Below are 24,806 nucleotides of genomic sequence, written 5' to 3' on the forward strand. Positions count from 1 at the left end.
GGGGTGCGAGAAGGTTTATTTCTGCTTGGTTTAATGAGCTTCCGACTTGGTTGGAATATACTATAGCAAAAGATGCTTTGTATTGTCTATGTTGTTATCTGTTTAAGCTAAATACGGGAGAGCAAGCTTGCGGTGATTGCTTTGTTAGTAAAGGGTTTTCTAATTGAAAGAAGGAAAGGTTGCAGGGTCATGTTGGAGGACGGAATAGCGCCCTCAACCAAGCTTGGAGAACCTATGATGCTTTATTAAAGCAACACCAAGCACTAAAGGAATGTAACACTCTTTTGGATGTATCAATTGTTTGTATGAGGTTTCTTTTGCATCAAGGGCATCAAGGCCTTATATATTGCAGAGACGATGAATATTAAGGTTCAAACAACAAAGGAGTTTTTCTTGGACTCTAGAACTTCCAATGTGATCATCACGAGGAGTTAAAAGCCATCACATTGAGAAATCCTCCCTTAGGTCTAAAGTTGACTTCACCTGATACTCAGGACGTCATAACTGTTTTTTCAATGGAAATCATCAATGCAATCGTTAAAGATATTGGTGGTTCACACTTTTCCGTTCCTATTGATGAGCTTCATGACATGTCTTCATTTAACCAATTGGCTATTGTAATATGTTTTGTGGATAAAGGTCATGTGATCGAGCCTTTTTTATGCGTTGTACAAGCCACTGATAATACTGCTGACTCACTTAAGGTGGCTATTGATGATTTCTTTTCTATCCATGGATTAAGCATGTCAAGGCTAGGGAGCAAGGTTATGGTGCGACAAGTAATATTCTTGGTGAGTTATTAAGACACTTATAATGATTGAGAATGAGTGTGCATTTTACATTCGTTACTTTGCTCACGGCAGCGAGAGACTCGAAATGCCCACGTCCTCACGAAGATGTTGTCAGCGTTCTCCAACGAGGATGTACTCGTCTCGCTTGAGGACGAGCGAGTGCTCCAGATAACTGTTCATCATCCAAATCACCCACAAGAAAGGCTGCTTGCTGTTGGCCAGACCCCATGCCATTTTAGCTAGTTTTTACTGTCCATGAATGCTGTACTTCCTAAGCTTACATAGATGACAGAGTTGTGTGCTTGTTTATGAAGCCATGACATACAACTCTGGTCCTATTTCAGCAAGCTTGTAGACGGGGATGAAACAGTTTTGTACTCTTTCTGAAGCCGTGCCAGCGATGATTGTTCAAGGCCATCCCGGTGTTCCAAATGAAATGATGGCCGAAGATGACCTTGAATCATGTGCTTTCACTAGTAGTTGCAGTAAGCAGACCAAGCCTCTGACATCTTAGTGGTTAGAGTCCTAATGCCAGTTCCAGCATTATAGAATCTGTACTCAGAATGGTCAAGCATCAGAGATCTTAAGGTTAGTGCAGACATTTGCAAAAGTTATAAAAACCATAGAGCCATCGAGTCTTATTTCCTGTAAAAAAAAAGGTTAAAATCAATCAAATAATTGATCAATTTGTTGCATTTACATCTCATAGTTGATAAGTCAAGATACAATTCGAAAAATTTGATGTGTCTTATTGTTACCTTGAATTGGAAAGTAACCATCTTCTAGGGATTGCTTGGTAAAATCATATTTGCTGCACTGCTAGTAGTCAGTATAATGCTAGGCAACCGTAGATGATTAGCCACCTCTTCTGTACTCATCATAGATGATGCATGAAATCTTGGAGTGGGGATTTGCAGTTAGACATTAAAACCTAATATCGCAGCAATAAAATTGTGGGATGAGATATTTTGCTCACATAAGCCATCAAACATCTCTAAAAAATCGAAATCAGGGTAGTTCGAAAGAAAGTTGAAGTTGGTGTGAGTGACTGTGATGTAGAAGCCCTCGGATTGAAGGATAGTGCCCAGTTGAAGTATCAGAGTTATGTGCCCTTGGAATGGGCATAGAACCAGCACTAATCTACGGCTCGTACGTTGTGTTTCCATTGCCCCTTAAGATTTATGTAGCGATAAAGGAGTACTTCATATGGTGGACATTATGAAGGCTTATGATACTCTGGATTGGGAATTTCTTTTAGACACTTTCAAATTTCCAATTTCTATGCTTAAATGAATTTGTTGTTGTGTGATGGAAACTCTTTAGGCATATAATTGGTGATGGAAACTCTATATTTTTTTTGGCATGACAACTGACACCCCATGACCCTCTTAGTTTGATGTGGGACAATTAATTTATTATCAATTCTGGACTCCCAAATGATGCTTTGCTTAGTTCGATTTGTGATTGATAATATGTGGAGTTGGTCGATTTGTGATTGATAAGGTTGACCTTCGGGTCCTAGGGTAACTTGGTCTAGTTTGGTTTGGCACGGTCAATGTATTCCTAGAGCTAGCTTCGTTTTATGGCTAGCTATTAAGGGCAAATTTTCTACGCTTGATCGGGGTAAATCCTTCTTGCTCCTTCTGTGGGAGTGGGTTTGAATCCCATGCTCATCTTTTTTTTTAGCGACCCTTTTAATATGCTGATTTGGCGTGTCATTTTAGTTGCTTGTGACTTGCCTTGGTTAAATACTCCATGACCTCTGTACTTAGATTGGGCAGCTTTTCATTGGAAAGGAAATTTGTTAGCTCCTACGGTGAAGAAGTTGTATTTGGCTGCTACTGTTTATGGTCTATGGGATGAAAAGAACAATCGGATCTTCAAGAACTCTAGGAGTTGTCATGACACTGTGTTGAATTCTTTTCTCACCACTGTTAAGTTGAGGCGTTTCTCTCCAGTGGTTGTAGTAGTGTATCCGTTCCTTTGCAACCAAGTTCAAATTCTTATTTCCGTAAATGAAAGTAGTGTATAATATCGCATGTCAAAACAAAATATGTATATTATTAGAATGATAAGATAAGGTCAACTAATTCATTCAAGGAATTGTAGGAAGAGCTTCTTTGCTTCATGGAAAACTCAATTTTCACCTTCAAATCTTTTGCTCTTTGCCTTGTTGGTTCCCCTTCTTTGCCTACCATCAGTGTTCTTATCGCTTTCCCTATTGGTCCTCTGTTCATATCATTCTCCCATTCCAGACCTACTCCCCATACTTTGACTCAAATACCTCGAGTTCACTCTCTGGTCCCCAAAATATGGTTGACATATCAACGGGACTCCTTCGGAGATACCTTCTACGGTTAAATTCCAACCACAATGACTCCAAAACCCTCCCACTGCGCTGTGTGTGAGGACTTTCTTTTGTGGTGTCCACTTCACTATGTGACCCCTTTCTCCCACAATTTCTTGGAAACCTTCTGGCAATGATACGGAGTCCATTCGAACCACCCACAAGAAAGGCTGCTCACTGTTGGCCAGACCCCACGCCATTTCCTCTAGTTCTTTACTGTCCATAAATGCTATCCTTCCTAAGCTTATATAGATGACAGAGTTGTGTTCTTTTTTATCGAGACATGACATACAACTCTGGTCCTCTTTCAACAAGCTTATAGGCTGGGATGGAACAGTTTTGTGCAGAGGACCAATAGGAAACAATGGAATTTGGTACTCATTCTGAAGATGACCTTGAATCGTGTGCTTTTGCTATTAGTTGCAGTAAGTCATCCAAACCTCTAAAGTTGCTAATGGGTAGATCTTTAAATCTTAGTGGCTGAAATCCTGGTACCAGTTCCAGCATCATAGAATCTGTACTCAGATGGGTCAAACATCAGACATTGGCAACAGTTACGAAAACCATAGTCTCATCAAGTTTTATTTCCCATGTAATGGTTAAAATTGTAATCAACTAATTGATCAACTTGATGTATATACATCTCATAGTTAACATGCAAAGGACCGAATTCCAAAAATTTGAGATGTCTGATTGTTACATTGAATTGGAATGTGATCATGTTTTACGAGCGTAGGAATTGCTTGGTGAGTCAGCATGTTTGTTGCACTGCTAGTAGTCAATATGATACTACGCAAACCCAGATGATTAGCCACCTCTTCTGAGAAATACATGTACTCATCATAAATGATGCATGAAATCTTACTATTTCGGTCCTCTTTCTCCATCTTCCGAGCCAATGACTCCTGGAGTGGGGATTTGCCGTTGACGTTAAAGCCTGATATCGCAGCTATGAAGTTGTGGGACGAGATGTTTTGCTCGCATAAGCCATCGGACATCTCTAAGAATTCAAAATCAGGGTAGTTTGATGGGTCAGGAAAGTTGAAGTCAGTGTGAGCGACTGTGATGTCGAAGCCCTTGGAGTAAAGGATAACGCCCAGTTGAAGCATCAGAGTTATATGCCCTTGGAACGGGCATGGAACCAGCACCAATCTGTGGCTCGTAAGTTGTTTTTCCATTGTTCTTAAGATTTGTGTAACCACAAGGGAGTACTTCAGATAAGTTGGATATTAGGATATTAACTACATTTCCTGGAAATTGCATAACGTTTAGTTCGTCCTTATATTAAAATAACATAGAAGACTTTGGGGGTATGATTTGGGAAAATCCTACTAGGAAGGAAATTTCGTAGGTAGACAATTGGCTTAATTTATTGTGTCTTAATTTTGAAGGATTAAGGGTTTGCTTGGTCACTTATTGTGCCTTAAAATGTAACTCAATAAACATAGAAGTCAAAGGTAGAATACAGCCAGTTCAATGCAAGAAAGACAAGTGTTAGGGCCACCTTTGACTCACTGCAAAAAAAAAAAAATAGAAACTTTCGTCGAGCTGCCACATTTTGATTGGTGGATGGGTGGGATCAAAATGCAGGGTGTGCTTTGTGTGTGCGGGCAGATAGTAGAGCTGCTACGCTATAATTGGTGGGTAGGACAAGTGCGAAGAGAGTGCTTTGTTTAGGAAAACTTTAACAAAAAGCTTTCGGTACTATTTATTTTAACGAAAAATCATATTTTTACATTAAAAAGTCAATCATGATACTATTCACTTTACCTTTTATTTTATCCTTATAGTTCAAACTCAAAATTTTTAAACCTTTTTCATTAATTTTTCTTTGTTTATTCAGTTACGCAATCTGTTGTGGGGGTTCTGAACTGAGGCAACTCACGTTGTTCTCCTCACAGCCATATGTGATGTTTGGGTACAATTGTTTGGGCTGTGCATATAGCATACCTAACTAAATTAAAGCGCAAATCTAGTTGGACCCTTTAAGTATCTTATTGGACCAACCACGTACGCCCTAAAGTTTGGTCGAATGAATCAATGAAAAATAGCAAACAAGCATCTTTGATTTGTACGAGCGATGTTCTTCTCTATCATCTATGATTTGTAGGAGAGAGATTCTCATGTGTCAATTGATTATGTAACTCCGTTATTGAAATGGAGGTTACACAAGTTTGGGTCATAATAGTCTTTGTAAAACCTTGCCCGGAAAAAACATAGTGAAAAAACCCCTAAACGAAGGAAAAAAAAAAAAAACTACGACACCCACATTACAAAATCTTCCTAAAGAGCATTAGGAATCAAAGCATGGCCTAATTATGAACGGAGTACAGAAAACCAGTTTTCATCAATGCGTTGGTGCAATGTGATAATACGCTTTGGATTACATTAAGGAATGCATTAGCATGCTAAATTTAAAAAAAAAATAGAAATTGGTAGAGCGTAGAGAACCAGTACATAGAGAGCATTAGTGGAGAAAAGAAGGAGGCCTGCATTTTGGGAGAATAACAGAATGGTTTGTGTATTCACATGGCTCTGAATTTTTACATATTACAAGTTGACTTTGTACAACTAATTAAAAAAAGTAATAAAACAATAAATATAAGTGATTTATGAATCTGCTGAACGGTCATGATTCATAGTATGTGATCAAGATTCATGGTACTCTTTACATCCAATAAAGCGAAACGAGACAAAGTAGAGGTTAAGCTTGGACGTGAAGAAAGAGAATCCTTCACGTGAAAGGCCTTTGGTGAAGACATCGGCACTTTGGTGGTGAGATGAGATATATTGAGTAGCAAGAACTCCTTGGCAACCAATTCCCTAATAAATGATTAAAATGATAGTCAATTTCATAGTGCGTTTACTAACCGGTAATCGGAATGAGAATAAGGAATCCGAATCCGATTACGGTTTATACATGTGTTTACTAAAATTGGGAAGAATCAAAAGTGTATGGGGCCCACACAAAAAATGGAATCCAATTCCTGAAATTGGAGGATTTGGATTCCCAACATATACAAGATATTTGGATTCCGGATTGCCCAAGCAATCAGAATAATAATTTTTTCCCTTTATGCCCTCACTTACTTTCATTATTTTCAAGATTATCATTTTAACCCTAGACTTATTTTTCTGAAAATGCTCCTAACAATTTCTTTCCATGTCCTTCTAGCTCATTAAGCATAATTCTATGCTCATTCATATTATGCACAACTCCATACATATGCCAAAGAGAAAAACTACAATTTGAGCGAGAAAATTTAGATATTAAAGTCAATACTTAAATTTATAAAAAAAAAAATAAACAAAAGCATTGTAGTATGTCTATGAAATAAAAAAGCAATTTAATTTTTTCTTACTATTATATACTATATCAAATTTTATTAAAAAAAGTATATAAAATATTTGATTTGAGACAAGGACATTTTAGTAATCATACTGGTTTATATTCCGATTTTACTTGTCTCATTCTCAATTTAATGCCTCTCAATTTGATTACGGATTAGTAAACGCGCTATCAATGTGACAAGTTCAAGCATGGAAGACCGGTTTTGCAATGCAAGGTGAGGTACGAATAGGAAATCCAAATTCATGAAAAATATAACAAAACCATCGTAGTTCAGCGGTTGTGGTGGCAAGAGCACGGTATTCAACTTCAGAACTAGAATGAGATACAGTAGTTTGCTTCTTAGCTATCCAAGTAAGGAGATTAGTACCCATAAAAATACATGCACCACTAGTAGACCTGGGATCATTACTGCAACCCGCCCAATCAGCGTAAAAAAATCCTCGAAGAGAGTAGTCCTAAGAGGAGTGGAAGAGTACGCCATTCTCGATGGTGCCTTAATAGAACGATAGATACACTTGACTGCTTGGGGATGAATGGTCTTCGTATTATGCATGAATTGAAATACTTGATTAACTGCACAGGCAATGTTGGGGACAAAGTTAAATATTTGAGCCCACAAACCATACTGCGATAAGTCTTCCGATCAGAAATGAGAGCACCTTCACTCGCCGACAAGTGCGTGGAGGAAGGATATGGAGTGGAACTTGGTTTGCACAGTTTCATTTTGAATTTCTATAACACGATAGAAGCATAGCGAGTCTGAGAGAGCAAAAGATGGCTAGTTGTTCTTGTGACCTCCATTCCAAATAAAATTTTTAAGACCCTCTAGCTTACGACTAGCAAAAGTAGCACACAATAGATCGATAGACTTGTGAATGACAACTGAAACATAATAAATATGTAGATGAGTGATTGCTAAACAAAGAAGCATCAGATTTGTTGTGAGAAAAGCATTGGCCACACAAGAATGTATTCAGTTAGAACCAAGTATGAGGGGCTTAGTTCCAACCATCAGAGCTTTACGAAGCCGACAAACATGCTGCGATCGTTACGGATCAACAAAGCCAGGTGGTTGTTTCATGTAAACTTCCTCTTCCAAAAGCGTATTTTAGGAAGGCATTGCGCACATCGAGTTGTTGCAAAGATCAATTTTTTGAGACGGCTAAAGTACCTTTATGTGACGAAGGCTGAAATTTTACCCCATGAACTATCTTTTGTCGCAAAATGTTTTTTGTAGTAATGGTGGCAAATGGGCGAGGAACAAAACGTGTATGAAACAGTACCATAAAAACTAAAAGCAATATCAAATAGTTTTATTGGCACTACAAGGATATTTAATTTATAGTAGACGACCACATATCGTGATAAGATTATAGTTTTTCATTGTCAAGTTTTTTATTCAAACATTCTACTTCTTCATTTCCCCTTTATTTCTTCCTTTTCTCTCTCCCTCAATTCTCCCTTCCACACATTTCGATCTTCATCTTTAACTACAAAAAGAAAACGAAAGTGTCACCAAAAACACACGTTTTCTAATACTCTGCATAAATTTCCAAGTCGCGTCGCTTCAAACTTCTAAATTAAGGGTTTATGTAGAACAATACCTATATGATGATATCACAACATGTGCACAAAAATATCTTACCATATATGATATCACAACAGACCGAGTTGTCTATGTTTGTTGGTCAGGATAAGCGGTTTGGACTAATGCATTAGCGTACAAAAGTTTATTGCATCAGACACATGAAGTCTTAATACAAATTAAATTTATTAGCAAACAAAAACCTGCTGGTTGCAACCAATAAGATCTGCAAGATCGTTCAAGGAATCATAAAGAGAACCACTCTTAACACCCACTTCTATGTTCTCCTTCAGTTCCATGGTCCTCACCCACATTTCCTTCTCCTCAAAACCTACCATTAATTTTCTAACAGCCCTCTCTATCTCCCCTCTCTCTATCTCATTCTCCAATTGTATGCCTATTTTCCTTACTTGGCTGAGATACATTGCATGTACCTTCTGATCGACAGAAAACGGCTTGCATATCATTGGAACCCCCTCAGATATACATTCAAGGGTTGAGTTCCGATCACAATGGCTCCAAAAACCTCCAACTGCGTCGTGAGCCAGAATTTCCTTCTGCAGTGCCCATTTCACAATGCAACCACTTTCTCCTATAACTTTTGTGAAACCTTGACTTGAGGCAATAGCTCAATCCAATCTGAACCACAAACTGATCCAGTGTTTTAATCATACACACACACACACACACACACACACACACACACACACACACACACACACACACACACACACACACACACACACACATACATACATATTCTATGCAGGTACAAACTAATTTATTGTCATGTGGTGTGGGTACATTCTATGAAAGAAGAAAATCTACGAGTAAGTAATATGAGTGCATAATTGATATATCCCGACCTAAATCAGGGCATGTAGCCGTCATGTCCTTGATTTAGGTCGGGGTATGTCAATAATATAAACATAGAATATTGTCCCCTTATAGACATGGGTACATAATATGAACAAAAAAAAAAATATTGTTCTTAATATATGGATACATATATAATATAAAATATATTTTTCTCACTTATTTTAATTTTTTCTGGTAGATCCAATAAACAAAAGAGTGAAGAATTTCATTGTATTGCCACTTAGTACTACGGTGTACTGATATTCCTTTTCACTTATAAGCGAGAGGTTTTAGGTTCGATTTTCATCAAAGACAAATGAGGCTTCTTTTTTATAATTTGAGAAATTGTAATTTGCTACGCATATGTCAAAAGGAAAAAAAAAAATTCGCTGTATTAAAAAAGTAATTTAGTTAAAATGATAGTTAGTACTCAATTAAATTCCTATTTGTAATACAATAATATAAAATGTTTATATGGAAATAAGAGTCATAGGACATCAATCAAAAGTTTAAAAGAAGGTTTTAATCAAGAAATGTCATCATAATGGATTGAAACCTAATTGTTCTTTTCTATAATTTGAGAAATTGTGATTTACTACACATCTGTCCAAAGTGAGTGTGCGGGCGTGTGCCCTATTAATCTGAGGACTCAAAATTAATACCAACTTCAAGTAATTTTTATTTTCATGCTTTTGTTTCTCCTTCTCCCTACCTCAACGCTTGTTCCTCCTCTCAAACAATTCAGTCTTCAACTAGTAACAGAAACGAAAGGGTCACCAAACGAACGATGTCAACTCTTACATGATTTGACATGCCTCACTGTTCGTTCACAAATCAAGATCACGAAAAGGCCTGCTCGACATTAGTCATGACCATTCAACATCCACAACCAAATAGTAAGGCTTTGGTGGGTGTGTGTTTATTTTCACGGCTCCATCCTATCTTTTTGGCTTTTATGAAACCATTTTTGTTTTATTTTTCATATAACACATTGTTTTTCTGCCCTTTTTTTCCTTTGAGAAACGTTGATTTCATCACTCCATTAAGGAACTTGTAGGGTTAAACAAGTGAAACCCCCAAAATGAAAGAACAGAAAGCCAATGTTTTGTTCAAAATGATTTACTATATATGTTTGTCAGTCAGCATAGTCCATGTTTGTATCAACTACATTACAGTGATTGACCAAAATTTTATAGATTAATGCATTAGGATACAAAGTTTTATTCCATTAGATGCAGGAAGCCTTATTACGAAATCTTATACGCATACAAAAACCAGTTGGCTGCAATTAGATTCTTAAAATGACCTAATAAGATCTACAAGATCATTCAAGGAACCATAAAGAGAGCCGCTCTTAAAACTCGCTTCTATTTTCTCCTTCAATTCCAAGGCTCTCACCCTCATTTCCTTCCCCTCAATATCTACCATAAGTTTTCTAACTGCTCTCTCTATCTCTCCTCTCTCTATCTCATTCTCCAATTGTAAGCCTATTTTCCATACTTGGCTGAGATACCTTGCATGTACCTTCTGATCGTAGGAAAACGGCTTGCATATCATTGGAACTCCCTCAGATATACTTTCCAGGGTTGAGTTCCAACCACAATGGCTCCAAAACCCGCCAACTGCGTCGTGAGCCAGAATTTCCTTCTGCGGTGCCCATTGCACAATGCAGCCTCTTTCTCCTATAGCTTTTTTGAAACCTTGAGGCAATAGATCGATCCAATCGGAACCACAAACTGAGCCAGGTCTTATCACCCACAAGAATGGTTGCTCGCTGTTAGCTAATCCCCAAGCCATTTCATCTAGATCTTTCTTGGCGATGGAGGCTAGACTCCCCAGGCTTACATAGATTACTGAGTTATGAGATTGCTTGTCAAGCCACTCAATGCAGCTGGTGTCCTCTTCTAGTAAACTACTGGAGGCTGCTGTTGCAATCTTGTGAAGGGGACCTATAGAGAAGATTGGAACTTGGCATTGCTGCTGGATCTGTTCTAGTGATGATTGTTCAAGGCAGTCCGGGGTGTTCCAAATGATGGCTGAGGATGTCCTCACATTTTGTGCATTCACCATTAGTTTCGAATAATTTTCAAGCGTGTCAAAAGTGGAGATGGGCAGATCCTTGAATCTGAGGGGATGAAGCTCAGGCACCGGTTTCAGTGACAATGAGTCTGTGATCCAGAGTTTGTCATAGTTACAAGTAATAAAAACTAACCTAACACATAAGTAATAAGACATATGGATTAGGTTCTTCCCTCATTGTCACAAAAACATTAGTTGAAAATAAAAGGTTTAGGATAAAAATAGAATTCTCTACAATCTCACAATTTTCAAATATAACTTCAATTTTTTATTCTTCTCTATAAAAAGGTATTTATAAGATTACAAATGAGCAATATTAGGAAATAAATCAAAACAATCATTTGTCAACAAAACAAGGAAATCTAGATCAAATCAAATCATATCAAAACCCTAATGAAATCATATAAAATTAAATCAAATCCTAAAATACTTTCTATTTATTTTCCAAACCATCCCCTTCAAACCATGGTTCTAAAAAATACTAGACGCTAATTGGACGGTAAACTGAGACCTATCTCCTAGGCGGGACTTAGGCAGATTTAGTAAATTTAACATAAATATATAACTAAATATATGTTAATTTTTAAAAAGAATAATATATATGTATATGTAATTTTGTAACTTTAGATTTTTAGTATATAATATGGTTTGGTGTTTAAAAAAATAATACAACCATAAAAAATAAAAAATAAAAGAAAGAAATAAAAAACCCCACGAGCCCTCCACCTCTCCCGCATCATTCCAATCGGTGGAACCCATATCAAAAGATTCGTTCTACCTCTCTCACATTACCCAATGTCTCAATCCCATGTCAAAGATTTTATAGTGCCAAAAATATTTAAAAAATCAATTATAATTTTTAATGATAAGGTTAGTGGTGGGCAATGGCAGTAAATGCAGAAAGTGGTGCACATTACAAGACCATTCTGACACTTAGGAAAACGGAAAGCCCTTTATTTTGGGTTTTTCATTCTGTTTCCTCTTCCTCCTCTCTCACATCTTCTCTCCTACTTGGTTATTTTTCTGTTTCGGCTTCCTCCTCTTTCCTCTGTAAATTTCGTTCTTCTTCGAGTCTAGCTTCGCGAGAGCATGAGTTGCAGATGCAAGTCTGCTTAAACCAGATAGCATGATTTAGAGCAGTGCAGAGGACGATGACAAGAACTGTGCATAGAGCCAAAAAAGAGAGTTTGAAACGAAAGTTGCAGAACCAGCGGCGGAGGAAAACAAGATTCAATCCGCCTAGACATGCCGCACCGCTTAGAGCGCCTAGCTCCCTCCCGATTTCTGTAAACGATTTGCCCCAAGTCACCTCAAGCCTCCACCGTCCTGCGATTAAGCACCGCCTAGAGCGATTTTCAGAACACTGCTTCAAACTGATGATTGAAACCCATCCCTAAACCTGGCACCCCCTGTCCCCTAAAACTCGCAAGAAGAAGGAGCAGGTGTGGGAACACCAACCCCTGCGGGACGCACCTGCCTTCCCCCCCCCCCCTCCCCACCCCGATGATCTCTATATTTTTGAGATTTTCAGTGCGGGTAAGTTTCGAAAATACTTTGAGATGGAGAGTTTGAGTTTGAGATGATTGTTGGATTAGTTTTGTGGTAGATCCATCTAATCTCGGGTGGGATTTTTGGGGGTGGGTGATGGGGGATTTTTGGGAGGGGTGATGGGTGATGGGGGATGGAAGAAAGGGGTGGCTCAGGTGGGATTTTGGGGTGGGTGATGATGGATGGAAGAAGGGGGTGGGTCGGGGAAGACGATTTTTGGGTTTTTTCTTCTTCTTCTTCTTGCAGGTTCAGGGATGGGTTTTATTTTTTTTTTATTTTTTTTTTTTTGAGAAAATTCAGATTTTTTTAAAATAAACTAAAAAAATCATTTTTTTGGTCACGTGCGAGACATTTGGTAGCCACGTCAGTACGTAACGGGATAATGGATGGAAAATGTAATGGAGGTAAAATAATATTTAAAGGTATGAAAATGAAATGTTTTGAAGAAGTTGTGAGGAATTGAAATAGATCACAAATCTGAGGTATAATGTAATTTACTCTTTTTATATTCCAACAATATTTAGTCTACTACTATTGTTGAGCATGGGAATTAAATTTCTTCCGTCAATTTTGTCATAACATTTCTTAAAAATGGAGGGAAAAGGGCGGTACGAACCTGGAAGTGGGAAAGGAATATAACCCTTTGAATGGAGTCGTAGGAGAGCACTGCGAGCAATGAAATTGGTAGCGCTATTAGGCCGTAAGATGAGGCTTGGGATGTTTAGATTATTGGCCACAGGTTCCGGAAAGTACACGAGTTCGTCATGGATGATGCAGGTGATGTCGTTCCGCGCTTCTTGCTTCATCAATTGAGTCAGGCATTGTTGGAAGCTTTCTTTGCAATTGGCATTAATAGCTAATAGAATGCCTATTAGATTCCCAGACGAAATCTGGCCTGCAGTTAAGCCGTCTGGTATTGAAAGAAAGGTGAAGTTATGGTGGTTTGAAGGGTTTGGAGAGTTGAAGTGGGTGTGAACAACTGTAATGGAAAAGCCCTTTGAGTGGAGGAAGGCACCCAGCTGAAGCATTGGATTTATGTGACCTTGGTAAGGAGCTGGGACTAACACCAACGTCCTTTGACTCCTCTGTGTTTTCTTTTCCATTTCCCTCCCTTAATCTTTCCCTCTAGCTCTCTCTCACTTACACATAGCTAGGCACACTCAAACATCTTGCAGCTGGGGCAACTGCTTATTGCTCGACTTTCTTATAAAGTATGCAATAAAGATTACTGCTCTATTTCAGAGAAATTTCGAAAAGTAGCCAACTTCTAGAAATTTTAGACTTTTGGCCGAATTGTTTAGACTTTATTTTAACCACCGGAGGGGTCTCTATCATTCTCGAGTGGGGTACTAGCGGAACATCCCTGAGGGAGCCCCGACTAGCTATATATATTTTTGGGGTGGAAAAAATTCTCGAAAATCCCGAACCGAACCGAAAAAATCCCGATCCCAAACCAAAAATTTCTCAAACCGAAATTCCCGAAATTTTTGGGATGCTATCCCGAACCAATCCCAAAATTTCGGTATGGGATTCGGGATTGGCTTCTAGATATTTCGGAAATTCCATACCAAACCGAAAATATATAATATTAATTATTATATATATATATATACACATATATATATATACATATATATATTATTCTTTTATAATTGATGCTAGTAGTTTCTAATTCATGCTCAGCAACCTAGAATGCCATACACCTTGCATATTTTTCATGTTCTGTTTGATATTCATGTGGATTTTATTATTGCTGCTGGCATGGCTGATGATTTCAGAATGCTTGATTCTTTTGTCTCTCAACAGATTGCAAAAAGAGTTTAATTAATTTGAATTTTGACTATGATAAAAAGAGTCAAGCATGCCAGTGTTCAATTAAATGGTAGTGTGAATGAAATGAAATTCCTAGTTCATGAATGTGTTCTTGAATTATATATTTGAAGAACAATTCATAATTTCATATTTCAATTTGGGATTCCCGATTTGTCCCAAAATCCCGAAAATATTTCGGGATTCCCGAAATTTGGGATTCCCGAAAATTTAGTTTGGGATTAGTCTTCAAATTCCCGTTCCGAAAAATTTCGGTTTGGGATTCGGGATACTAGTTTCGGTATGGTATCCCATACCGAACCATTTTCAAAACAAATCATGGGACTCTGTATTAGATTTCGTGCATTAACCGTATTTTGTTACATCTTAACTATTCTCGTTTTGTTACATCTTAACTATTCTCGTAATCTAACAGCGCAAGACATGGCACATCAAATTTAATAGCTACTTTCAATTTAACACTGTTAAGTCTAAATAAAATAAAAGTAAAAAACAAAAACAGTAAAAAACCTATCAAAAGCCACACCCCGACATGAGAGATGATCCTCTCCGGACCCAATCCCACCGGATCCTCCGGATCCTTCTTCTTTAAGGGCCGAGTCGGAGTCGGCGTCGTGCTTTCCCTGAGTCGGCATCGGCCGAAGTCGGCTTCGTGGCCTCCCCGGAGCTAGTTGTCGACAACGTCGTAAAAGTGGCGAGTCGACTCGTCGTTCTAAAGTTTCCCATAAACAAACATAAGAGTGAAGAAGAAGACTCAAAATTGAAGAAGAAGAATTGAAGGAGGTGAGGAAGCAGAAGAAAAACTGAAGAAAAAAATGAAGAAAAAGGAGGATCCGGTGGGATTGTGTCCGGAGAAGATCCTCTTCCTCCACACCCCCCCCCCCCGGGGTCGACATGACCCATTACCCAGTCCACCCCACCCCACCGGCGGCAGTCAAAAACCTATTCTTGCAATTAATTTGTTAAAAAGTAGTTTTAGTTTTTTCTATTTGGCACACATGCTTTACACACTTCGATAAGATGTTGCTGACTGAATTTTTGAGGTAGAATTTTATCTTGTTCATAATATACTACAGAGATGCCAGATTTTTATGCAGACGGTGAAAAAGGCGAATTTTGCGAATTATAGGGTTTTATTGATTTTTTATCTTTTATGTAGGCTTAACAGAATTAAATTGAAGTTAACTATTAAATTAGATGTGTCATATTTTGTCGTTAGATTATGAGAATGGCTGAGATGTAGCAAAATACCGGTAAATACACGAAGTCCAAATGTAGAGACTTATAATCTTTCTAAAATCTTAAGAAAATGAAGACATACTAAAATCCTTAGGCCTGGTTTGTTAGAGAAAATTGATTTAGATAAGATTATTCATTATATCGAAGAAATTTGGAAGAAATGGATGATAATTTTTCGTTTTCTATCCAAGTTGAATGTCATGATTATAAACAAAAATTCCTTTTAATCCTACCATTTTTGTGATAATTAGTAAGGATATCTTTTATTAGTGTGTAAACTTCAATTTAAACAAAAAGTAATAATTGTCATTCATTTCTTGCTTCAAAGTGACTAGTGATATGCAAGTCAATCCCATCTAACAAAATGAGGCCGTAATGTGTTAAAAAGGCTAGTTTTTTAATTTTGCTCTAGTCCTTCTCATTAGGTAGGCCAATTAATTAATAATGTTGTCTATTTTCTTAAATTCTTTAGTACATAACCATGTGGTTCTCAGCATTGCTTGTTTATATTCTTAATCAAATGTTATATCGTCGTGTCTATTCAAAATGTTCGTATTGTGCATGTATTCGTCATGCATGACCTTATATATATATATATATATATATATATATAGCGGCCAGATGTGTTTGTCAGTCCACGTCTTCTTGGATTAAGATAGGGTATGATTTCTCATTCTCATGCATAAAGGAGTGGTTGAAACTTGAAAATCTATTCCAGCCTACGGGATACTGTGTTTGTTTTATAATAAGAGAAATGCTAAGACTTTCTCAACAGTGGAATTTTATGAATTCTTTGTTACTTTATATTTGGTATAATATTTTTAATATTGCCACGTTAAAAAAAAAAAAAAAAAAGTTAAATTATGACGTGACAGAGCGTTCATAGAGAATTCATTTTTAAGAGAGCCACCATTTCTCTTATAATAATTCACTTTTCATGTTCTTATTAGGTATCCCTTTAATAATAATTTTGTCTTTCATTTTAGTATAACACAAAGAAGAAATGAATTGGCAAAATGAGAGAAAGAAGTAAATAAAAGTACTGAAAATTTTTAACATATGTTAAAACTCAGAATGAACTGAGATAGTGTTCATAAGCACAATGTTCTCTCCATTTTTATGTTCCTGAGATTTCCTTTTTTTTTTTCCCTTCATTTTCCCTTCTCTGGCATCTTCTTTCATTAATCAGGTCAGTTTTCACATCAATTCTTCTATTTATTATCTGTTTGTTTCGTCAGAAAATCTCACGGAAAATATCGCATAAAATGATTGAATTGTATTACATCCCACATCAATTCTTCTATTTATTATCTGTTTGTTTCCACAGAAAATCTCACGGAAAATATTGCAAAAAATGATTGAATTGTATTATATCTCACATCAATTCTTCTATTTATTATTTATATATTGCAAAAAATGGTTGAATTGTATTATATCTCATATCAATTATTCTATTTATTATTTATTATCTCGACATGGGCAACTTGCTGGGCATCTTGGGTTAGGGGTGGGTTTGGTTTCAAACAGTTAGGTTTTTTTGTTAAAATTGAAACCGAATCGAAGTTCGGTTTTTTATTTTTATTTTTTTAATTTTTCCAATTGTTTAAACCCACCCCTAGTCTATGTCTCTTGACTATGGCTTGGGCCTCTTGGTTGTTGTTTGGGCCTCTGCCCTAGGCCTCCTGCTCATGGGTTGCAACTGCAACGACAGTGTGGATTGCTACTTGATGGCCACGTGGTGGCTGGTGAGCAATGGCAGTGGTGATGGTCGTGCTCTGCGACGGTGTGGCTCTTCCTGCCGTCGCATTGAGCCTCGAGAATTGTCGACGTGAGGCTATGTCTTTCCCTCCATTCTCCGATCTAAATCCTTCAATTCCGTTTGTCATGGTTTCATTTCTGCCATCGTATTTCTTCACAAGGGCTATTCCTCCAGGGTTATAAAAAAAAATTCTAGGAATAGAAACATATGAGAAAATTTATGTAAAAAAGAGTAAAATTCGAAACGTGAATGCGAGAACCTTCTTCGAGCGTTTGAATGAAGATCTCAACAAAAGCACCAATCTGTCTGTAATAGCAAAAAATATGCCGTCTTAAATCTTGACGAATTTGTACCTACAAAATAAAAAATACCCTTGATCAAATGCCAAAGCCACACGCGCTACAAGGTGGGGAATGGGGTTTGGTCAATGGATCTTCGATGCCCGGCCATGGGGTTTGGGTTTTGCCCTACACATGGAGGCATCCTATTAGCCAAGGTGTGTCATCTGTTGGAAGAATGATGAAAGAATATTTCCAAGATATGAATTAGGAGAACATATTTTGGGATAATAGTGAAAGTATCCCAAATTGATTGTAAATAAGGATTTCTTACTTATTGAGTTGATTTTCAATTGAGAACGTATTAAAAATAGGATTTAGCAATTAACCCTATCTTTAATACCTTTGACTTTTCCATGCCATGAGCATGAGAGCTTTGAGTAGTCGTCATCTACTGCTTGAACTTCCAGGGATGCTGGGCTGCGCATGGGAATATTTGTGCCCTTCCCATTGAGTGCAATCTTATCTTTATTGAGAAAAAAGTTCATGTGTCGTCTCCAGGATTTTTGGAGTTATTTTTTGGCTCCACAGATATCTTTTACTGTTCGATTCAATTCTCCAGCTTGGCGATTTTTATGTCCACACCTAATAGCATAATAGATAAAGGTGTTACTCTCTTTTTGTCAAGCAAACCTTACATATCTTTCTTGTAATTATCCAATGTTTATGAAAAATAAAGGCTTTTTAGCAAAATTAGTTCTTGAGATTAGCATAACTCCTTACTTTGGTTCCTGAAATTTGAAATCGTTAGAAGTGGTCCCTAAGTTTGGCTATCATAGTAATCATTTTGGTCATTTCGTGAAAAGTTCTGTTAAATAAAGGTAAAATGACAAAATACCCTTAATTTAATTAACAAATTGGCCAAAATGATTTGACAAAAATTAAAGATATTTTTATAATTTTCTTCCTTATTTAAAGAATATTTTTTACGGAATGACTAAAATGATTGATGGTAGACAAATTCAGGAACCACTTATATTGATTTCAAATCTTAAAGGCGGAAGCGACGAGTTATGCTAATTTCAAGGACCAACTTGACTAATTAAATAGATTAAATAACACTTAATTACTTAATTTTTCCTAAAAAAAAGTTACCCAATTGTGTTAATTGTTTATTTTGGTCAAAATTAATTAGTTAACACCTATTAATTTAACCATGTCAAACACACCTCACTACTACTGCACTCTTCACCTTCATATGTTGGCCGTGTACTTTGTATCATCTAACACCGCTGGATGCGCCAAAGATACTTAGACAGCATTCTCTTATTTGCCCAATGCATGCAGCGCCGTGAGCCACATGTCGTTCCAACCTCATAGGAAAGGAAAAAAAAAAAAAAAACACATAAAGGAAAATGGCAATTCAAATGTTGGTTTTCTTTTTTCCTTTGAAAAATTAAACAGTAGCAGTTGTTGATGGAATTTAGAACTTATTTAGAAGTGCTATTAAAAATGGTTAAAAAAAATTTCGGTGAAAATGCTTTTAAAATCAATCCTTAATTAGTAAAAATCTAATTAGATCTTAAAGAAAGAACTTAAGTGCTTCACATATCTGGTGCTTCTTCTAAAAAATATTTAAATTGTTTTTAGAACTTAAAATCAATTTCACCAAAACGCTTTGAATTATTTTAAAAGTAATTTCAATCGATAGCTTGTTTAGTTATTTTAAAAGCATTTTCAGAATCAATTTCAACAAAAATACTTTTAGCCAAAACAATGCGTCAATGTGGTACATTTTTTATACCGTAGTTCGAATTCTTTTTCGATTTATATGAATTTGGTATAATAATAATTTTATCATCTGTAAAAAAAATTAAAAAAAAGTAGCAATGAATCACCTTCCACCGATGGCTTTTCAGGTGACTCTGGGACCATGTAGATTGGACTTGGATCCTCTCCTGAGCTAATGGAGAGGATCCTCCTCGTCAATCATCCTGGGCCGTTGGATTTTTATCCAACGGCTACAAACAGGGGGTCCCTTTAAAGTTATAATGATTGTAGCTATTTGATAAAAATTCAACGGCCCATGATGATTGATAAGGAGGATCCTCTCCGTTAGCACATGAGAGGATCCAAATCCATGTAGATTTATATTGCCCAGATTACTAATACAAGTAATTGACAATTCCCAAACCAAGATAAGGAAGAATAAAAACACAAAGAAAGAAAGAAAGAAAAATTGGCTATTCAAACGGCAACAATCACTGATGATGTTCACTTGAACCTGGGGCCATGTATAATAATGTCCAGATAATACATAAATGATAATATAAATACGTTTGAACGTTGAATAAATAATAAATTGCTTAGTGATATTATGAAACGGTGACAATTTTATCGCTCTAATTTTTCTCCATTTGCATTCTTTCTTCTTCTTTTTGTACCTTTTAATCGAGTAAATAAAATCTGAATCAAAACATATAATACCATGGAAAGTAGTACAGACATGAAAAATATGAGTGCAAAAATTGCTAAAATTGAATTCGTGTATATTTTTTAAATAATAATTTTTAATATTATTTTCATTCACTTGTTAATTTGCTATGATTGCACTGTAATTTACCAAAATCCTAATTTTCCCGGTTCAGTTTTACCTTTGTACTACATAGTACAAGGTCCAATGTACCATCAGAGACTCATCAGAAATAGAAATACGCAATGTACTATCAGAGACTCATCAGAAATAGAAATACCCAAAGTGAATGCGGACGAGAGAGCCCTCACTCATTTCAACACCCCAACAGAAGCAAATTTTAGAGAGAGAATTTTCAGAGAGAGAGAGAGAGAGAGAGAGAGAGAGAGAGAGAGAGAGAGAGAGAGAGAGAGAGAGATGAATGGTATGGATCACGGCCATGGCTTGGGTGGCATGGAATCACTGCCGCCACTATCGTCATCCATGACGAACGGCACGATGATGATGCACCATAAGATGATGATGCACATGACCTTCTTTTGGGGCACAAAGGCGGAAGTCCTCTTCTCCAAATGGCCAGGCACAAACACCGGTATGTATTACGTATCCCTACTCTTTGTCTTTGCCCTAGCGGTCCTCGTCGAGTGGCTCTCCCACTGCCGTCTGATCAGGGCCGGCGGAAGCGACGTCGTTTGTGGACTGGCTCAGACTCTTTTGCATGCAGTTAGGGTTGGGTTGGCTTATTTGGTGATGTTGGCGGTCATGTCGTTTAATGCTGGGGTGTTTCTTGTGGCGGTGGCCGGGCATACTGTCGGGTTTTTGCTTTTTGGGAGTAGGGTTTTTAAGAAGAAATCGGATGTTGATGATAAGGGTTCTGATCTTCCTCCAATGAGTTGTTGATTATGTATTTTATTTATGGAATTAATTAGGGCATATTGGGTTTTGAATTTTTTACTTGAATTAAATTGTTTTCCAGATTATGATATGAATTTTGTGTGGTGACCCTGAAAATAATTCATTGTTAGGTTCCAATTTTTGGCAGAAATGTCCCTATTTTTTTGGTCAAAGACTCTGAAAAAGTGTATTAATTATTTCCTTAAGTTAGGTTTCATATGTGGGTTGTGAAGGGGTACGTTGAGCTTTTACAGTCATTTGCCCATGTAACAGCAAGTCAACTAGTCAAGTCCTTCATCAATTAATGACCCACAATTTCATTAGCTGGGTTTTTATTTTTATTTTTTATGAGGCAGGTAATCTGATTATATAAGATCATCTTCAAAGAAGATGTTAAAAACATCACATAGATATATAACAGTAACAAATAACATATCATTTTCTTCAATTGAGATGTCAAATTTAACATGTAAAAAAAGGCTAAGCTGACATGAACAAAGAGATATCAAATTTGAAGCTGCCTTCGAATATGACTTTGCTATTTTCAAAGGCATTCCACTTACCTCATCTTAAATGCTAGCACATTTAAATATTATTTTATTATTTTTCAATAAATAACAACCCAACTTTTATTATTTTTATTTAAAATAAATATAAATGAAGCAATAAACTTTGGCATATATGGTGGAATGAAAATATTGATGGTATACCAAATTGACAAGTAAGCCATCAAAGAAATTTGATGTCTTGAATTTGACGTCTCTTTTAAAGATGCTCTAACAGCAAGGCAAGTCATCTACCTATGTGTCACCAATAATGACGTCAAATATTTTGAAATTGAATAATGGTAGGGAGGCAATTATATTTTTATAAATCATACGACGTGATTGTTATGATTGAATTATTATTTAAGTGTTAAATTAACATATTTATATTTTATTAGTGACACAAATATAGTCTAAAAAATTAGTCTATCTATTATTTATGATTGAATTATTATTTAAGTGTTAAATTGACGTATTTATATTTTATTAATGACACAAATATAGTCCAAAAAATTAATCTATCTTTTATTATTCCTTTGAATTTGACAAAAGTGAAAAGTGTAAGTTTAATCGATTCCTAGCATTACTCTTCTAATATTACATGTAGGAGTTTGAATACATGTAGGGGAATTCAAACTCGAGGCACTCGAATTTGAGTTCTAACATCGACAAGATATGCTATTGTTTCATTTAAATTTAAGTTGTGTTTGGTATCCGGCAATAGATTCATGGAAAATCTTTTTTTTTTCTTTCTTTTGTTTGCTTTTATTTTTTCTTCCGACATTTCCTTGAACTCACCGAACATGAATGTTGTCATTATTTAGTGATGAGCAAGGATCGATTCTACAAAAGACATAATTAATTAAAGTAAAAGTAACAACCAAGCTTAAGAATGCATGCTATAGATGAATCTATTTTATAAAATAAAGCAAACAATAGAAACTAAACAAAACCAAACATTAATAAATAAATAAAAAGGAAGAACACGACACTGGATGAAGGATCATGATGAATTATGGTTGTACTCTATGAATAGTGAGGTTAAGGTTTCGAAATTCACTCTCAGTCATGCGCTTCTCAAATTAATGCACCTCTTAAGCAAATCAAGACTTTATTCTTGAAGTTAACTTACATAAAGATTTTGGTACAATTCAATATGCAATCTTATCTAATTTCCCCCATAATCATAACAAAAATGCTTGATTCTTGCATGCAACTAGCATTGCCCTATTTCTTTCTACAACCGCGTAGCTTGTCTTTTGTCCCTGATTTTTTTTGGGGTCAACTTTACTAAATGCGGAAAAGAAAAAAAACAATTTAGTCAAAATAGTCATTGAAATTGTCATAACTTATCATTTTGGTCCATGAGATATAAGATCGATTGAAGGAAAACGACGAGACGAATCAAACACACAAGCTTCACTGTTACCTGAGATGGATTTCAGGCGTTTGAAAACTTGGATGGTCAAAACTTCAATTGACTTATATTTACAGTTGTTTTATAATTTTCATTATTTCCTGTTTTGTTTTCCCTTGTCGTTAGGGTTTTGCAAAATTATATAAACTACTTTTAGGGCTTGTATTGAGCATCTATCATTCAATGAAAATTTAGAAAACAAGAGTTTCTCTCATAGTTAATGATCCCTAACCTATAACCTCAACTGTGTCATTCTCTCAACAGCAACATCAGTCCTTATAGCATCCTTCTAGGCCCAACACAGCAGTTGGACTTTTAGGCTCTCTATGGTGTTACAGTCCTAAGACCACACAAGCCTTCTGCCCGCATCGGTTTCATGGGCCCAACTCGCCTTATCTCTTCGTTGACGCCCAATTTTCTCACCCGCTTGATCCAAACTATTATTTTGATACCATTGCCACTCATCATATAACTAGAAAATCTTCCCTTTTTTCCGCTTCCCTATTTAGTTCAAATGATGCAATGAATATTAAGCATACTGGTACGGTTCTTGTCACTCTTGGTCCTACTAAATTTCATCTTCGTAATTTATTCTTGAACTTTGAAAAAATTTATTCTCGAACTTTGAAAAACTCTTCTCTCTATTGTTCGCTATTACGAAAATCTTGTTCCTTTTGTTTTCGTTCCTAACTTCTAACAAATCTATGACTTATATACTAGTTTCTTGCTCTTTCAAGGTTCCTGTAAGGATGGACTTTATCCGTTATCCCTGTCGTCTATTGTCTCTGATATCCCTCACGCCTTTGCTGCTATTTCATCGTCCACTTGACACCAAAGACTCAGTCATCCTTCGTCGACAACCATGTCTCGTTTATGTTCTAATTTAGGTTTGGGGGATGTCAACATCAACAACTTTTTTTATGCGGTCTCTGTTTATTTCGGCAACCTCGGCACTTAGCCAATACGCCTACCATCCAGCCCGCTCCTAACATGGTCCGGCCTGGTGTTTATGAGTCGCCACCCAGGGCCTGCTGGCAGACCCAACTTCCCAACTCACCGAATCCCAGACTGCTTCTGCTCCCTTTTCTGCTTCAGTGAGCCCCGCAGGCCCATCTATCTCAGCTGACCACCTCCGCAATCAGCCCAGCCCAGCCCCGCAGCTAGTTCCACCCCGCCTTTCACCCTTGACACGCGCCCCAGCGCTCCTTCACTCCAGCAACACCAGCAGCCTCTGCCACTTGTCACTACCGCACCCTCACTTCAACAAATGAAGATCTTTTTCAGATTTTTTTTTGTGAGGATTTCAAAGATCTTTTATTTATTTTCGTTCATCGTATATCGTGCAATCAGAATCATTGTAAATCTTTTTCTTTAAAATTAACAGTACCTGACGAAAACTGATCGCATAATGTACGATGAACGGATGTGATTGGAAGATCTCGAGAACCTCACATAGAAGATCTGGAGATGATCCTCATTCCGCTTAAGCAAGAGATTTTTTTTTATTGTGTTCGAAGCATGAATGGTACATCACGTGTTATTATATAAAAATTTCAGCTACGACTTTTGCCCGACTATTTTTGTTCGAAGAATTTCAGTTAGCTGAAACATTAGGCGACGAAAACTTTATTTTGCCCGATGAAAGGATTTCATCTAGAAAGTATGTCTTTTTTTTAGTGTTTATCACTCTAATTTTTCTTCATTTGCATTCTTCTTCTTGTTTTTGTACTTTTTAATTGAGTAAATAAAATGACAATCAAAACATCTAATACCAAGAAAAGTAGCACAGACAAGAAAAATTGGAGTGCAAA

General features: G+C 36.6%; 2 protein-coding genes and 1 pseudogene across 3 annotated transcripts; 1 reads left to right on the plus strand and 2 right to left on the minus strand.

Annotated features, from left to right (window-relative positions):
• Positions 1 to 2,854: 2,854 nt before the first annotated feature.
• On the minus strand, positions 2,855 to 4,316 carry LOC137743141 (UDP-glucose iridoid glucosyltransferase-like; annotated as a pseudogene).
• A 5,795-nt stretch (positions 4,317 to 10,111) lies between these two features.
• LOC137743479 (UDP-glycosyltransferase 76E2) lies at positions 10,112 to 13,837 on the minus strand. Of its 2 annotated transcripts, none has more exons than XM_088680561.1 (2): positions 13,177 to 13,837; positions 10,112 to 11,140 (listed from the first exon to the last, which is right to left on the minus strand). In XM_088680561.1, exons 1-2 carry the CDS (start codon positions 13,661 to 13,663, stop codon positions 10,230 to 10,232), a joined length of 1,398 nt encoding a protein of 465 aa, XP_088536687.1. In that variant the 5' UTR covers positions 13,664 to 13,837; the 3' UTR covers positions 10,112 to 10,229. The 2 variants fall into 2 exon arrangements, with proteins under 2 accessions (XP_088536687.1, XP_068339480.2); XM_068483379.2 differs by having other exon boundaries at positions 10,112 to 11,101; positions 13,177 to 13,833.
• A 6,554-nt stretch (positions 13,838 to 20,391) lies between these two features.
• On the plus strand, positions 20,392 to 21,128 carry LOC137743535 (copper transporter 6-like). Its single transcript, XM_068483448.2, has one exon. It carries the CDS (start codon positions 20,557 to 20,559, stop codon positions 21,037 to 21,039), a length of 483 nt encoding a protein of 160 aa, XP_068339549.2. The 5' UTR covers positions 20,392 to 20,556; the 3' UTR covers positions 21,040 to 21,128.
• The last annotated feature ends 3,678 nt before the right edge of the window (positions 21,129 to 24,806 follow it).

The sequence above is a fragment of the Pyrus communis genome, chromosome 11, assembly GCF_041283825.1.
Source record: "Pyrus communis isolate YQ-2024b chromosome 11, ASM4128382v1, whole genome shotgun sequence".
NCBI classification, from domain to species: Eukaryota; Viridiplantae; Streptophyta; class Magnoliopsida; order Rosales; family Rosaceae; genus Pyrus; species Pyrus communis.